Source organism: Kwoniella pini, chromosome 11 (genome assembly GCF_000512605.2).
Source record: "Kwoniella pini CBS 10737 chromosome 11, complete sequence".
Lineage (NCBI taxonomy): Eukaryota > Fungi > Basidiomycota > Tremellomycetes > Tremellales > Cryptococcaceae > Kwoniella > Kwoniella pini.
Genome location: NC_091726.1, coordinates 1 through 14,700, shown reverse-complemented (window position 1 = coordinate 14,700; position 14,700 = coordinate 1). Strand labels below are relative to the sequence as shown.

The 14,700-nt window shown below is 47.7% G+C and overlaps 5 protein-coding genes across 5 annotated transcripts; 4 read left to right on the top strand and 1 right to left on the bottom strand.

The window, feature by feature from the left end:
• Positions 1–177: 177 nt before the first annotated feature.
• On the bottom strand, positions 178–2,592 carry I206_107337 (uncharacterized protein; the record flags this gene model as incomplete). The annotated part of the gene is made up of 7 exons (XM_019157383.1): positions 178–378; positions 432–520; positions 571–647; positions 707–815; positions 870–1,454; positions 1,506–1,855; positions 1,910–2,592. The coding sequence occupies 7 exons, from the start codon at positions 2,590–2,592 to the stop codon at positions 178–180; spliced, it is 2,094 nt and encodes a 697-aa protein (XP_019009023.1).
• A 2,356-nt stretch (positions 2,593–4,948) lies between these two features.
• Positions 4,949–5,796, top strand: I206_107336 (uncharacterized protein; the record flags this gene model as incomplete). The annotated part of the gene is made up of 4 exons (XM_019157382.2): positions 4,949–5,156; positions 5,200–5,373; positions 5,421–5,646; positions 5,697–5,796. 4 exons carry the CDS (start codon positions 4,949–4,951, stop codon positions 5,794–5,796), a joined length of 708 nt encoding a protein of 235 aa, XP_019009022.2.
• Positions 5,797–5,836: 40 nt separating this feature from the next.
• I206_107335 (uncharacterized protein) lies at positions 5,837–6,650 on the top strand (the record flags this gene model as incomplete). The annotated part of the gene is made up of 3 exons (XM_070203499.1): positions 5,837–6,016; positions 6,074–6,209; positions 6,268–6,650. 3 exons carry the CDS (start codon positions 5,837–5,839, stop codon positions 6,648–6,650), a joined length of 699 nt encoding a protein of 232 aa, XP_070059600.1.
• Positions 6,651–7,488: 838 nt separating this feature from the next.
• Positions 7,489–9,683, top strand: I206_107334 (uncharacterized protein; the record flags this gene model as incomplete). The annotated part of the gene is made up of 14 exons (XM_070203498.1): positions 7,489–7,615; positions 7,690–7,732; positions 7,788–7,828; positions 7,887–7,995; positions 8,051–8,169; positions 8,233–8,288; positions 8,343–8,388; positions 8,450–8,528; positions 8,576–8,823; positions 8,886–9,055; positions 9,122–9,215; positions 9,268–9,374; positions 9,425–9,499; positions 9,555–9,683. 14 exons carry the CDS (start codon positions 7,489–7,491, stop codon positions 9,681–9,683), a joined length of 1,443 nt encoding a protein of 480 aa, XP_070059599.1.
• A 716-nt stretch (positions 9,684–10,399) lies between these two features.
• I206_107333 (uncharacterized protein) lies at positions 10,400–11,537 on the top strand (the record flags this gene model as incomplete). The annotated part of the gene is made up of 3 exons (XM_019157380.1): positions 10,400–11,113; positions 11,164–11,306; positions 11,357–11,537. The coding sequence occupies 3 exons, from the start codon at positions 10,400–10,402 to the stop codon at positions 11,535–11,537; spliced, it is 1,038 nt and encodes a 345-aa protein (XP_019009020.1).
• Positions 11,538–14,700: the final 3,163 nt, after the last annotated feature.

The following is a 14,700-nucleotide window of genomic DNA, read 5'->3' as shown; positions in this document are numbered from 1 at the left end:
ACTCGTAGATTCATGCTACCCATCCCAGACGTCGACATGAGCTCTTTAGTGCTCTAAATCATGAGATAAGTCGTCATCGTATCTCGCTAACTTGGCTTATCTGCGTGGAATGACACAGATAACGGATTCATACAATCTATTCTACAACTGACTATAGTGACCCCCGAAACTTGCGCATCACTCCATATCAGCAGAATAAACGAAATCCATCGAGTTCCGATTCGCCGCGAACAGCCTTGCCCATTCCAGGTATAATCTAAACATGTACGCTGTCATATCTTCCTTTCTCCAATGTGTCGAAGCCCATTCGCGGCCGGCAGATGCGATCTTTGAGGCCATTTTATCCTCAGCATTGGGATTGCTTTCACTGGGTCGGAACTACATGGCAGATTAGCGACAAAGTGCATCATTCTCGACGAAAAATCACTCACAAAGGCGACCACATCATACAGGTCGGTAAAATCCATCTTCAGTGGGACGAAATGTACCCATGGCTGTATTCTATCGGAGTACCACTCCGCTGTTATCGCTGTCAGCTACATGTGCACACATTCTACAGTGAGGACTTACGCATGATCGTGGCTTTCATGATCAAAGACCCGGAGGTCAATAGTCGGTTGAACCGAGCCGACCAAGCATTCCCATCGCTGCGATAAAAGAGCCCATTAACGTCATTCACAAAACCTTTTTATCGACAGACGCTTACACATCGATGACATATTTAAACTGTAGTGCTTCATCATGAGTTATGCGTTTATTTGAGAAGGGATAATCCCGCGCGATCTTCTCACACGTCCCATCGGTTTTGTCGCATTCTGCAAGATGAGATATTCAGTTTATGCAGCCATGAGTCATTGAAATAGCCTTACGAAGCGGTCTCCCGGTGAAAGTGATGTCCATCTGCTCTTCATTCAACGCGCTCCGAGACACCGTACTTGCTGTCTCCTTCAAAGACTTTCTGTTTGGACCAGGTGACAAGGTGACCAGTGAATCGGGGGCGCCGTGATTTGTTAGATTCACAAGCCTTAGACGTTGACTGTCGCCGAAGGCGACTGTTGTATCGTAATGCATGGCGGTATTGGATCCTCGCCATAACACCTTGTCGTTTTTTCTGTCTTCCCAGACCGGTACAGGTCCCGGCTCGACCCATTGCTCCGTGGGGATACCCAGGATGTCTGCATGAAGTGCGGTTTTGCTGAGGGATATAACGGGAATAGGGCTTCCCATTGGAGGATTCTTGCCGATCAACAAGCCATGCTGTTCCATCAATTCCGGATGATTACAAATGTTCATGTACTCGCGAAGGTCCCAAACGAATGACTTTTTGTCAACATGAGCCAGACCGCTTCTTTGGCTAATTTTGCTGCGTCGGGCCGCATTGAACAATGACGAAGAGATCGGACAAGCCCATGGCAGACCATTGACCGCGTCGGGATCAACATCATCATCAATAACTGCAACGAATGTCAGCATTTAATGATTCAGCGCGGTGGTCGACTACCTACATCCTTCCTGCTTATCTCGGTTGACCAGTTCACTTCGATGTTGCCAGGACAAAAGGCTTTGTGGGGTATCCGAGACCGATATGACTATAGTCATGTCTGGCAGGTGGTGAGCGATAGGTTCAATTAGGTCTACCTGATGCTGGGGTCGTTGTTCCCCGGATTCTACTTTTTTGCTGTCATATGCGTGTTGCGTCGTAACTCTTCCCCCAGCAATCTTCAGTGTGAAAGTTCTCAAGGATTTAGAGGCTTCTTCCAATCGTTTGTTGAGCTTTCCTGGAGAGACTGAATAGAAGGGAGCGAGGTCTCGGTAGATCTGATCGTATTCATCGGGTAGGGGTACATTGTGCTCTCTGTATCATCAATCAGCATCACCGCTGTCCCAGAGGCATGTTTGATACACTCACACAACGTATGACCACCACTTGTCAAAGCCTTTAGGCGGATTCTGCCTGTATCGTCGCTTGTACTCATCAACAGCTTCTTTCAAAGTTTTACTCTGCTTGGCTACTTTTTCGTCCCATTGCTTCTGTCCTTCTTCGACCAACAGTCGGATAGGATGTACGGAGCTATCAGGATTGACATCGAGGATCCCATAGGTTGATTTGTGATCACCAAGCGATGTAGCACCGTCTCGTGCTCTGAGTTTCTGCGATAGCTTGCGATTTACGCGCGTAGAAGGTTCGGTCCGCGGTTCCTGTGGCCATTGATTCCAATCCGTGATTGGGTCGACAGGAGCTGCTAGGATCTGCAGTATCAAGACGAATGTCCCAGCAACGCCCAGTATGCTGAGAATCCGTCGCCATGATCTGAGAATTCTGAGCTGCAAAAGCTGGTAGGCTGGACCACCGCGCGAACGCTTCAATTTTCCTGAATCATCTTCAAAGTCATCGAAGCGTTGCTGAGAGGGAGTGTTTGGTGATCTGAGTCGTTCATTCAGTCGAACTGCTGCTGCAGCTTTGACTGGATCTCGATGGTATTTCTCTAGCTGAAGTCTGTGTTTCTCGTCTGCGGATAAGAGTGGCAAGTTTCTAGGAGGCGCTGCTTCCTCCAGAAGGGCGGTAAGTGACTGTCTACGACCTCCAAACATTGTTGTGATTGTTGTGATAACTTTATATGACAAGGAAGCATACTCGGGGAAAAACGATACCATTCTCTCTTGACTTATATTGTTTTGCTGTGCCGTTACATCAGTATTGACTCGTCCAGTCTAATCGTGGCTACAAAAAGCACGTTTGTAAAAATCGCTTCCGCAAAATGTTGGAATCTCTGCCGCAAATTGGTCTCGTGGCGTGCCAGCTTATGAATGACTGAGCGAGAGCTGTGCGGACGGAAGCATCATCGTTTACATTCCGTTAATTTACATCGATCAGAGAAGCATTTATTTACAACCCAACCCATAAGATTCAGCCTTCGTGACATGAAGCGCGCATGTAGTAAAATACTAGAATTAGAGGCTATCTCCCTAGATCTAAGGGTTGTACTTGTGCCTGATCTCAAACCTTTCAGTATTCGTCATCCGTAAAACATCAGACTGTATTGCATTGCACTTGTTCGCGGTATCGGACAGTTTCACCCCGCGAGATCTGAGCGGGCGTCGAATACCGAGCCCTAGTGTAGCTGAATTACCCTCCGGGATTAGCGCAATATTGTTTTCTACCTTAGGCGAATGGTCCTGAATTGATACCACCGTGCTAAAGGCAGATTTACCGCGAATGTATACCCCTCCGATGCTGCTCATTCATTCATTCATTCCCGGCAGCTACCTGTCAGTTCGCTGTATATGCGTCCTAGTTTTGCTTTGATGGCTTTGACGCGCTCAACAACAAAACACAAATGAGTTTTCAAACTCCAATTGCGGTATAACGAGGATCCCAGAAAAGTTTTGGTCTCGGAATTGTAGGATCAATCGAAGGTTACCCTGAAGACCAAAAAATCGGTCGCGGTTGTTGTACGGCGAAGATCTACGGGCGATCTTTTTCTGCAGGGGTCAATAACCTTTTTTCCTGAGGAGTGAATATTCTCGAAAAGTAAAATTGCGTAAGTGCCAACCTTCCAATGTCGCGTTACCAGACAAAAACGATTGAAATTTACACGATTAAGCTCATCCTGTTGTACCGGAGCGGTGTTGACATATTCAGTACCTTTGGTTCTCGGTTCTCGTTCGGATCAAGGCCAATCGTATCTGGGGCGGCCTTGTAGCTGAACAATTCTGAATGAGGAAATCACCATCAACTCAAAACAGCTTATTGCTCATACGATTTATCTGTTCTTCTGGCGCCCAACTGAAGGATCTGTACTAATCCGCATCAATCGTCGCTAGAAGCCAGGACATGAAGCGTTTCGAAGATCGAATCATACCGAAGGTCCAATGATTCTCGTGCTGTCTTTCGCAATCCACCTATCCGATGTCTCAGTAACAACCGGCAAGCCACCTTCAGTTTTGGTGTGGGATCTCAAATGGCTACCTCAAATATATCATGACCGGACTGCTTTACTCGAGTCCCTATGTGACCATTGCCCAGAACAGCTCGGAACGGCCAGCGCAAACATAGTGGCCTGATTCAAGCCTTGCAAGCTTCGCGAACATTGAAGACGGATTGGGTTTCGGTTTTTTGCATTGCAGCTGTGGAGGATAACGGTGGCTTGCTCATAACGACCAACTTTCTATGACTCTGACCTCAAATCAGGTAGGGCTACCCGCTGAACTTAAGCATATCAATAAGCGGAGGAAAAGAAACTAACAAGGATTCCCCTTGTAACGGCGAGTGAACCGGGAAGAGCTCAAATTTGAAATCTGGCGTCCTCAGGGCGTCAGGAAACGAGTAGCGTGTGAGATCGAAAGACTGGCCGGTAAAAATAATTGGCCAGCTCGAATCTGCAGAGTATTGTGCGCCTAAGCTCATTGTGAGTTAGGCAATGGATTGACTATACCAACTGATTGTATTCGCGTTGTTACCTCGTGGGATATTGCAATTTTTAACCAGGAGCTGAACTAACTCCGAAATATAGGGTCTGCACCGGAGAAAAGGGCGCAGGGTGGAGTAGATGACTGTCCCGAATCCTCAAGCATGATCCCGCTGTTTGTGATTCGGGAGCTGTGTTGCGGCCGAGAGCGACTTTATCGCTGGATATAGCCGCCCACGTGGTGTCTGTTTTCGGCATATGTGCAATTTCTTAACGAAATATGAGTCGTAGTAAACAACGCTATAATATACTACCCTTATAATTGCATGATTTTTAATTTCGCAGCTCCATAAATAGCAACCAAGTTCAAGCTTGATGTTTATAATATGACCTTGTTTACCTCAAATCACGAGACCCTACATGCACCGCATTATCTATTACCCAAACAACCGACGAAATGTCTGGGAAAGAAAATGCAAAATCATAAGAACAAATGTTTAAAAGTTTCTTCATCTTTGCCGATTCATTAATCAAACACGATGTACATATCAGCAGCCGTAATCTCTTTGACTTTAGCTCTGGGGACAGGTGAAGTTTCTGGACATCGTGGATGTGGTGGTCACGAAGTTGCCAAGAGAAATCCGGGTGGACCTGTCATTAGGAACGCCGCTGAACTGCAGTCTTTACAATCAAGACAGCTAGTACAACGCCAAGTCACGGATGAAGCCAGTGCCGCTCAGAGTACAGGTGAGTACCAGAGACGAGAGAACTATGCTGATATCTATGGCAGATCCTTCAACCGAGTGCACTGCCTATTCCTATCAAACTGTGACCGACATCAAATCTTCTTTCCCTACAATATGGGAGACGGCAACTCTGGTTGACGGCGATACAGAGGCCGCTTCACTGTTCGCTACTGTCAACTCAACAGTCAACTCCAAGGTCCCTAACATCAAGCCCAAAGGTGAGTGCTACAGGTAACTCGCGGATTTGCCGCTAATCTACCCACAGGTACTTCCACTGGTAACTTCTCGGGTGTCGGATATAATGCTACGGATCCTGACTGCTGGTGGACGTGGCGGCAATGCACAACACCTGCTTCTTCGTTAGGAATCAATGACGACCATACCACCGTTCCGGAACCAGATACTTGGGGTTTAGGATTCGATGATGGACCCAACTGTAGTCACAACGCTTTCTACGATTATCTGCGTGATCAAGGGCAAAAGGCCACCATGTGAGTTCGCATCCTACGCGCTTTTGTCTTTCTCTCTGACAAGTACATAGGTTTTACATCGGGAGCAACGTGATGGACTGGCCCTTACAGGCGCAAAGAGGTTTACAAGATGGACACGAGATCTGCATTCATACCTGGTCGCATCAGTGAGTTCGCGCTTTTGATGTATATTGCTGATTAAGTCAGATATATGACTTCCTTCTCTAACGAACAAGCTTTCGCCGAACTGTACTATACACGAAAAGCTATCAAAGAGATTTTGGGCGTCACGCCAACGTGTTGGAGACCCCCTTACGGTGATGTTGACAATCGGATCCGAGTTATCGCTCAAGGTCTCAACTTGACCAATTACGTCTGGTCAGATGATTCTGTGAGTCGGCTTGAGATATAGATGTCAATTGGGGTAACTGCTGATTACTTTGCGCAGGAGGATTGGAGAGCGGGTGCAGCGGGTAGTAATGTCACGGAAGCAGACGTTACTGCTAACTATCAATCTGTGATTAAAAAGGCTTCAGACGGAACCTACGCCTCAAGTGGACCTATGGTGCTCACGCACGAGTTGAGTAAGTCATGTCTTTCGCCTGCTTGATAACACCTGCCATCTAACATCCTCTTCCGTAGCCAACTTCACCATGTCAGAGTTCATCTCGCAATACAGCGCCATCAAGGCCGCGTTCAAATACGTCGTACCTCTCGCTAGTGCTTTCAACACAACTCAACCATACACCGAGACGAATGTCACCTACCCTGATTTCCTCACGTACACCAATCAATCCTCATCAGCCAGTGCTTCCGGCGCATCGACTACTTCAGGAGCGTCTGCCTCTGCAAGCGGCGTTACAACCTCTGCAAGCGGCACTACGACCTCTGCAAGCGGCAGTGCAAGTTCTGGTACTTCGAATACAAGTTCGAATGCCAAGAGCTCAGCGACGGCTAGATTCACTATAGATCTCTTCTTGGGATCGTTTGTCGTTGCGATCTTAGGATACGCAAGCCTTGTGTAGGGTCTTGTGACAGTAGGCTATACGCGGACACGTCGGGAAGCGAGAGAAGCTGGCTGAACGGAAGATACTGGACATTTAAACGGACATTGCGCATGTATGTCGTTGCAGCATATCATTCAGACCTCGGCTAGATCGCTATGCTTTCGTAGATATCAGCGGACCGTCGCGAGCTGACCTGTCTAATCGCCTAAGCCTTCCATCACTAATATCAGGAGGCTAGCCCTAGAATGCTTTTTCAGATCCAAGGACGGAGATTCCCCGATAGCTTCATGTCGTAGAGGGACCGCTCATGGAATATGAAAGTGTATCGCTCACAGATGCGTCTTGAGGGGTCAGCGGCCACTACGGGCTACATCGGAGGGCTCGGTCCGCGATGAGCTCATTTGTCAAGTCGAGAAATATTTCGTATGTTTCGCAAACGTTATTGGTTAAAGCTTTGCGTGCCCTTTGCTGGACTTCCGATTGTGTAATGCAGCTTCGTCACAACCAATGGGAACAATACGGAGATAGAAACAGCTACTATTCAAGAGAAAATAGTAGAACGTACTCCGCCATATGATACTTTCCATCATTCACCACCATACAGTACACTAACCTCCCACCATACAGCTACTCCACCATAGAGTTCGGTCCGAAAGCTCTGTTCCGAAAATCACGCCACAGTTATGCATCACGCAATATGGCGTGAAATAAGCATATGATCACGTTAGACCGCGGATTCTTGGCAAAATTGGTATCACCCGAGATCCACCTCTAGCTCCTTGATAGTCTATATACAAGCGACTCTGAGACCATTCAGTTGCTTATCCCTTCCTCAAAACTGAACATTTTGCTCACTATGTCTGAGAAGGACAAGAACGCAGCTGAACTGCAAGAGTCCGCCACTCCACTGCCATATGGCCTCAATTCTACCGAACGGACAAAGAAGAAATCAGTTTGGTCTTGGCTATGGGATTCCCTTGATTGTGAGTGCTGGTTGTGGAGACGAAGCTAATTTCGGCAGATTCGCCGCAAGAACGGAGAATGCTCTTGAAATTAGATAGCACCCTCTTGACGTTCGGAGCCATTGGCATGTTTATCAAGCAAGTAAACACGGTTTGGGCACCTCCAGACGTCAGGCTGACTGAACCGTAATAGGTTTTTAGACACGAACAATATCACCAATGCTTACGTTAGCGGTGAGTTGTCCATCAACAGGTGATCGATAACCTCAGAAGTGACGTACTGGTTCTACAGGCATGCAGGAAGACCTGAATATGAAGGGCAATGAATACAACTACGTGGTAACCGCTTGGACCGTTGGCTATATCATTGGTCAATTACCCAGTGCATTGCTACTCAATCAGTCCGTATCTGTTAACGAAAATGTGGAGGACTCATGCTAAATAGACCGACGATAGCTTCCGACCTCACATATGGATCCCCTTCCAGGAGATTGGCTGGACAGTTTTCACCTTTGCGTTAGCCGGAGCGAAGAACTGGCAAACCTTGGCGGGTTTAAGATTCATAGTCGGACTGTGTGAGTCATCGATGTTGATAGTGCTTGTCGATAAAGGGGTGAGACACTCATAAACCGGTTTAGTCGAGGCGGGTTACTGGCCAGCGTTATACTGGCTACTTGGGTCCTGGTATGACAAGGTAAGTCTCTACCTTCGTTGGCTCTACTCATACTAACGATGCTCTGTTACGCAGAGAGAGTTGGGAAAGCGATCGGCACTTCTCCAGCTTGCGGTGCAGGGTCAGTATTTCAAATCAAGTTGTCAGATCATTATCACGTAGCTCACTTCTCTTGTGGCTAGTCGCTCCCATGTTCAGTGGATACTTGCAGATTGCCGCAAATAACGGATTAAATGGAGTGGGCGGCTTGGCAGGATGGCGGTAGGTCGAGCCAGCTGGACAGTGTTCCTGGCTTACCTTTGCTACAGCTGGTTGTTCCTCATCAACGGTATTATATCTTTTCCTCTTGCAACTCTTGCTTTCTTTTTCTTGCCAGATGACCCAGCTCGTACTGGCACTCTTGTCTTCACCAAGGAAGAGCTTGAGCTCGCCAAAGATAGAAACATCGCTGCGGGACGTGCTGAAGCGACCCCTTGGACTTGGCGAAAAGCTTGGAATATCTGCAAATCTTGGGAAGCCATTGCCTTCATATTCTACTCGACTATGTCTATCGTGGGTTGCATGTCTCATAGGGCGTGTTATCACTTGCCTGACCATTTTGCTAGATACCTTTCCAAGTGCAATCATCTTTGATCTTCTGGCTCAAGAAACAGCCTACGGTGTATTCATCAACACAAGTGAACGCTATCCCAACCTTGACCAACGGAGTAGTGGCAATCTTCCTCTTGGTTTTCGGATGGCTGTCGGATGGTCCGTTCAAAGGTAAAAGATGGCCCATCATTGTCTTCGTGCATGTAAGCGGAACATACGTATTGACAGGTCTTGCGCTGAAGCTAATCTTGTTCTATACGTAGTCCGCAATCGTGGCAATCGATGTCGCTCTCCTCTACGTACCACTGTATGGTCACGCCAGCCGACGACTGCCCTTGTATATCTTCTCTGCGACTGGTGCGTCGCACACCTTTGTAAGCTAACTGTATGTTGACGACACCGTACACAGGGAGTTCAATCACGCCTTTGGTCTTTGCTTGGATGAACGAGCTCTGTGCTGGAGATTCTGAGAAACGGGCATTCATTGTTGCGGGGGCAAACACCATGAAATATATCGTGAGTTACTCAGTGCGCTTTTGTGCACAGCTTATGGTTCCCGTGAATAGACCACGACTTGGTTTCCCAACGTTTTTTTCCAGCAAAAACATCAGCCTGATGTACCGAACGGCATAAAGGCAAGCGTGAGTATCGGCTATGAGAACCGACTTTATAACGCTGACTATTATGGTGAGACAGGCGATTGTTGGTGGCTTCTGCATCATCAACATTCTCGTCATCTTGCTGGTGTCGACAAGACAAGCTAAGAATGGGAAGAAGGTAGAGCAGATTCCTGCAGTGGAAGAGCCCACAGATGCAGTACCGTAGCCAACCTTTGTTTGAAGACCAGAGTCTGGGCAATTGTGGTGCGCGAATTCAGCATGTATGAAGGATTGATGGATCAATGCACATCCAAGAATGAGCGAGAGTTATGTGTATCGTCTTCGCCTGTTAAGGATCAAACCTTACATGCCAAGGTGTGATGGATCGTCACTAAGCTGTTTAGCAATCAGACTGACCAAAAAGTACATCATTCGATCCGCTGAATCCGTATTGATTCTGCTCACCTTGTATGCTGATTGTGCGGACGAAGAGAATCCAAGTATCGTTCTGTGGAACAGAGTCTTTGGCCAATCTATCCTTCGCAATTCCATAACAGGGTATGGGTCACGAAAGTTGAAGGTCTGAATCGTGTCTGCGTATCTTAGTGTTCTCGTCTTCATACGTCAAGGACAACATTATACGAGCTACATGCGCCATGCTGAAGTTTCATCCCGACGAGTGAAAGGGCATGCATCATCATTCTTTGGGTATGCTCAGAGCGGACTCTCAAGTAAGTTTTTGTGCCACATTACAATCTTTCCGCTCAAATTCAGCAGGCGCTGATCGGATATCGCAGCTCGGCGATATACTATGGAAGTCAGGACAGTACCACAGCGAAGACACTCACCCCAAGCCGAATGTTCAACCAGAATAAATTACTGGGTAAACAAATTTATAAAGAGTGGAGCAAGCTAGCTATCGTTAAGCAGTACAAGCCTTCGATGACCATTCATACCAAAGCGCCGGACAGCATTAAAAACCCGGTATTTGGTTCTGAGCTTGTGCAGTCAGGACGACACGACGGCGCAGTCGCCAGATACCAAAGTAAATCCATTGTCAATCCAGCTCCCCCTTCGACGAAGCCTCGAATATACACAGAACCTAATTCCCACAGGTTGCCAGAGATCAATAAGGACTGTTTGAACCTGGTTACAGAAGAGCTTGCAGGCTGGGATGATATTGCTCAAGCTGGTCTTACACGAGTCCTACATCATTGGGACAAGATAGATGAAAGATCAAAAAAAATGTCGGAAGATTATTTCGGGAAGGAATTGCTAGTGGACAACATCGTCATTTTGAAAAAGCTGCTCTCGATCATCTCACAATATACAAACGACAATATACATCCAGAAATCATCGAGCTATACAAGAATATGGTGATCCTGCTCAATATGTCAATACTCAGATCGAAGCCGATAGTGTACGCTCTCATCTTTGCTGCTCTGACTTTTAGAGTTTGGCAGAACTTAGTGGACCCAAACAAAAGGCTTGAGGATAAGTGGAAGCGGACATGGGCGTACCAGATGTACATACTCAACGAAATCTCAGCTTTGGGAGATTCTATGTTCGTCTGCTCAGCTGTGAGCTGGCACGATAGAAGTGACGTGGTGAATGCAAAGGAAAGAAGTTGGATTCGAGCAGTACACGAACACGCTGTAGGTCTTCGCTCTACACCGTTACCCACGCTGACCTCGACCTGCTACAGTTTTCGTGCGACGCCGCCGATTGCCCTGTACCTTTGAAAGCGCCATGGAGGTTTAATGAAAAAGGCGAGTTGGAAGATGTGGCCATGCTGGAAACAGCAAAGCCCGGTACAAAAGCTCGTACTTTTCGCTCTGGGGGGGCCTTGTGAGTCTGAAAACAGGTCTAAATGAAGCGCAATGCTAACTGAACTCTAGATTCCGCCTTGTTACTGCCGACGGTCCGAGAAGGACATGTCGCTATCCTTGTCCAGATTGTCTCCATATCAAAGGAGATGCTACCCAGCTTCACGCGGTGTACATCTTAGTGTGGAGACTGTTGCATCGACGATGCCGGCACTCAGAGGGCAAGCAGAGTGCTGCAGGTGGTATCATGTAGATAGTCTCTCTGACCGAGCCGATAGATAAGATACAGTACCTTGATGATGCTATCGGATAAACAGAGCGGAATCATGCATTTACCTTTGATTCCAGACTGGTATAGCAGATCTCGAGGCATTTCAGGGTTGAACAATTGATTCATGTTCAACAATCACGCTAATCTTGACGCCCAAAACGGCTATCAGCTCACTACGGTAGAAGCTCAACTTGGACAACAATCCAGAAACATGCGCTTAAAGACATGCACACATTTTCACCGTTGGACTGTAGCAGCTGATTATACTAGGAGGATGATCAACACCTCCAATCGTCTACAGACAATCCACTCTAGCGAAAATGCAGCAAACGATATATTCTCTCTTAGCATCGCATTTTTCAACATGGTTTGATCTGCCTGCGGGTGTAATTAGAGATATGAACCTTTCGGTATAGAGAGAATCAATGTTGAGCGATCGAGTCATCATGTCAGTTCAATATTAGACGGTATATTCGTTGTAAGCATACCCCTGACCCTCGAATTAGAGACGATCTGACAGCGAAGGTGACAGCGTGACTAACGTCACAGTCTCGCCAGTGCACGCCAACATAATCAAGTAGGAATTAACGAAGTATGTAGAGAAGATAACAAAACGAAGTCACCAATGCCAAAGCGCTCTGGTCAGAGAGGCTTGAGCCGGAGATTCTCGACGATGTTTCAACGACAAAGAAGCATCATGCGACCAGATGATTCGTGCGGAACGCTATCGCTTATCACAACAACATTTGGCGATACTGCAAGCGTTAGACGAGGGTTGAAAAGGAGGATAAGCTTGTTTAATAGTGACTCACGATGCATATCGAGCCATTGAACATGACATTAGCAAGATGGCGATGTGAAATCAGTGAGAAACCGTCGATTTGAAGCTAAGTCGCTGCTCCAAGCCGTTCAGGAGAACGCCCCAGTTGGCCCAGTACGCCCGAAGACAATTCGAGCCGTATCAAAGCAATCCCGTAGACCAAGTAAGCCCCAGAGAGCCCCGGGTGTGATTCCAGATCGTTGTAGCGTATGCAAAGAGCAAAAGGTGATAAATACGCGATATCGGAAGGCGCGATACGTATTTATGTATTTTTCGGCGAAATGTGAGGATAAAAAATCGATTTTAGGGGTTAGGGGGTTATAGGGCGATCCCCAAATCCCCAATTAACCCACAGCCTCACAGATTGAACCCAGGGCTTATTGACTTATACCATTTTGTAGATATGAAGATTGTCTACCTGGTGGTATAAGTCCCTCCTCTGTGGGTTCAGAATGGGTTAAGTTATTCAAGAAATAAGAAAATGCCTGGGGGTTCAGAAATCATCAAAATTTTGGTTAAGTTTTTTTGTGAACTTAGAGAAATTTTTGTGATTGAGATCTGGTTGTATGAGGATGTCTACTTTGTATGATGTAGCTGTCTACTTCTGAATAATGACCCTGAGATAGTAATAAGAAAGTAGACAAGCCCTTATATGTAGCTGTCTACTTTTAATAATAAAGTAGACAAATCCAGGGTGAACTCGTCTACTTCTGATAATAAAGTAGACAAATCCAGGGCAATCTCGTCTACTTCTAATTATAAAGTAGACAAATCCAGGGCAATCTCGTCTACTTCTTATTATAAAGTATACGGATTCAGGGTGATCTCGTCTACTTCTTATATCAAAGTAGACAAGTCCTATGGTGATGCTGTCTACTTCTTATTATAAAGTAGACGGATTCAGGGTGATCTCGTCTACTTCTTATATCAAAGTAGACAAGTCCTATGGTGATGATGTATACTTATAATTCATAAAGTAGACAAGTCCTATATACATATTTATCAAAGTAGACATCTACATTATCTGATGTTCTGAGAATAGATTCTCATAGTGATCATCTTTAAGATATAACCAAAACACAGCTGAAGCCCCTTGTTTATCTCCAACTGAAATCCAACTAGACTGTCTACCCACTCTATATAGGGGTTACAAGGGGTTCCCGGGGATGGGGATTTGACGAAAAAATGACGGGGGGTTAGGGGGTTACAAGGGGTTCCCGGGGATGGGGATTTGACGGGTTAGGGGTTAGGGGTTAGGGGTTAGGGGTTAGGGGTTAGGGGGGTTAGGGGTTAGGGGTTAGGGGTTAGGGGGGGGTTAGGGGTTAGGGGTTAGGGGTTAGGGGTTAGGGGTTAGGGGTTAGGGGGGTTAGGGGTTAGGGGTTAGGGGGGTTAGGGGTTAGGGGGTTAGGGGGTTAGGGGTTAGGGGGGTTAGGGGTTAGGGGTTAGGGGTTAGGGGTTAGGGGGGTTAGGGGGGTTAGGGGTTAGGGGGGTTAGGGGTTAGGGGGTTAGGGGTTAGGGGTTAGGGGTTAGGGGTTAGGGGTTAGGGGTTAGGGGTTAGGGGGTTAGGGGTTAGGGGTTAGGGGTTAGGGGGGGTTAGGGGTTAGGGGTTAGGGGGGTTAGGGGGGTTAGGGGTTAGGGGGGGTTAGGGGTTAGGGGGTTAGGGGTTAGGGGGTTAGGGGGGTTAGGGGTTAGGGGTTAGGGGTTAGGGGGTTAGGGGTTAGGGGTTAGGGGTTAGGGGGGTTAGGGGGTTAGGGGTTAGGGGTTAGGGGTTAGGGGTTAGGGGTTAGGGGTTAGGGGGGTTAGGGGTTAGGGGGGTTAGGGGTTAGGGGGTTAGGGGTTAGGGGTTAGGGGGTTAGGGGGGTTAGGGGGTTAGGGGTTAGGGGGGTTAGGGGGTTAGGGGGGTTAGGGGGGGGTTAGGGGTTAGGGGTTAGGGGTTAGGGGGTTAGGGGGTTAGGGGTTAGGGGGGTTAGGGGGGTTAGGGGTTAGGGGGTTAGGGGTTAGGGGGTTAGGGGTTAGGGGGGGTTAGGGGTTAAGGGGTTAGGGGGGTTAGGGGGTTAGGGGTTAGGGGGGTTAGGGGGTTAGGGGTTAGGGGTTAGGGGGTTAGGGGGGGTTAGGGGTTAGGGGGTTAGGGGTTAGGGGTTAGGGGTTGGGGGTTAGGGGGTTAGGGGTTAGGGGTTAGGGGGTTAGGGGGGTTAGGGGGGTTAGGGGGGGTTAGGGGGTTAGGGGGGTTAGGGGTTAGGGGTTAGGGGGGGTTGGGGGTTAGGGGGTTGGGGGGTTGGGGTTAGGGGTTGGGGGTTGGGGGTTGGGGGGTTAGGGGGGTTAGGG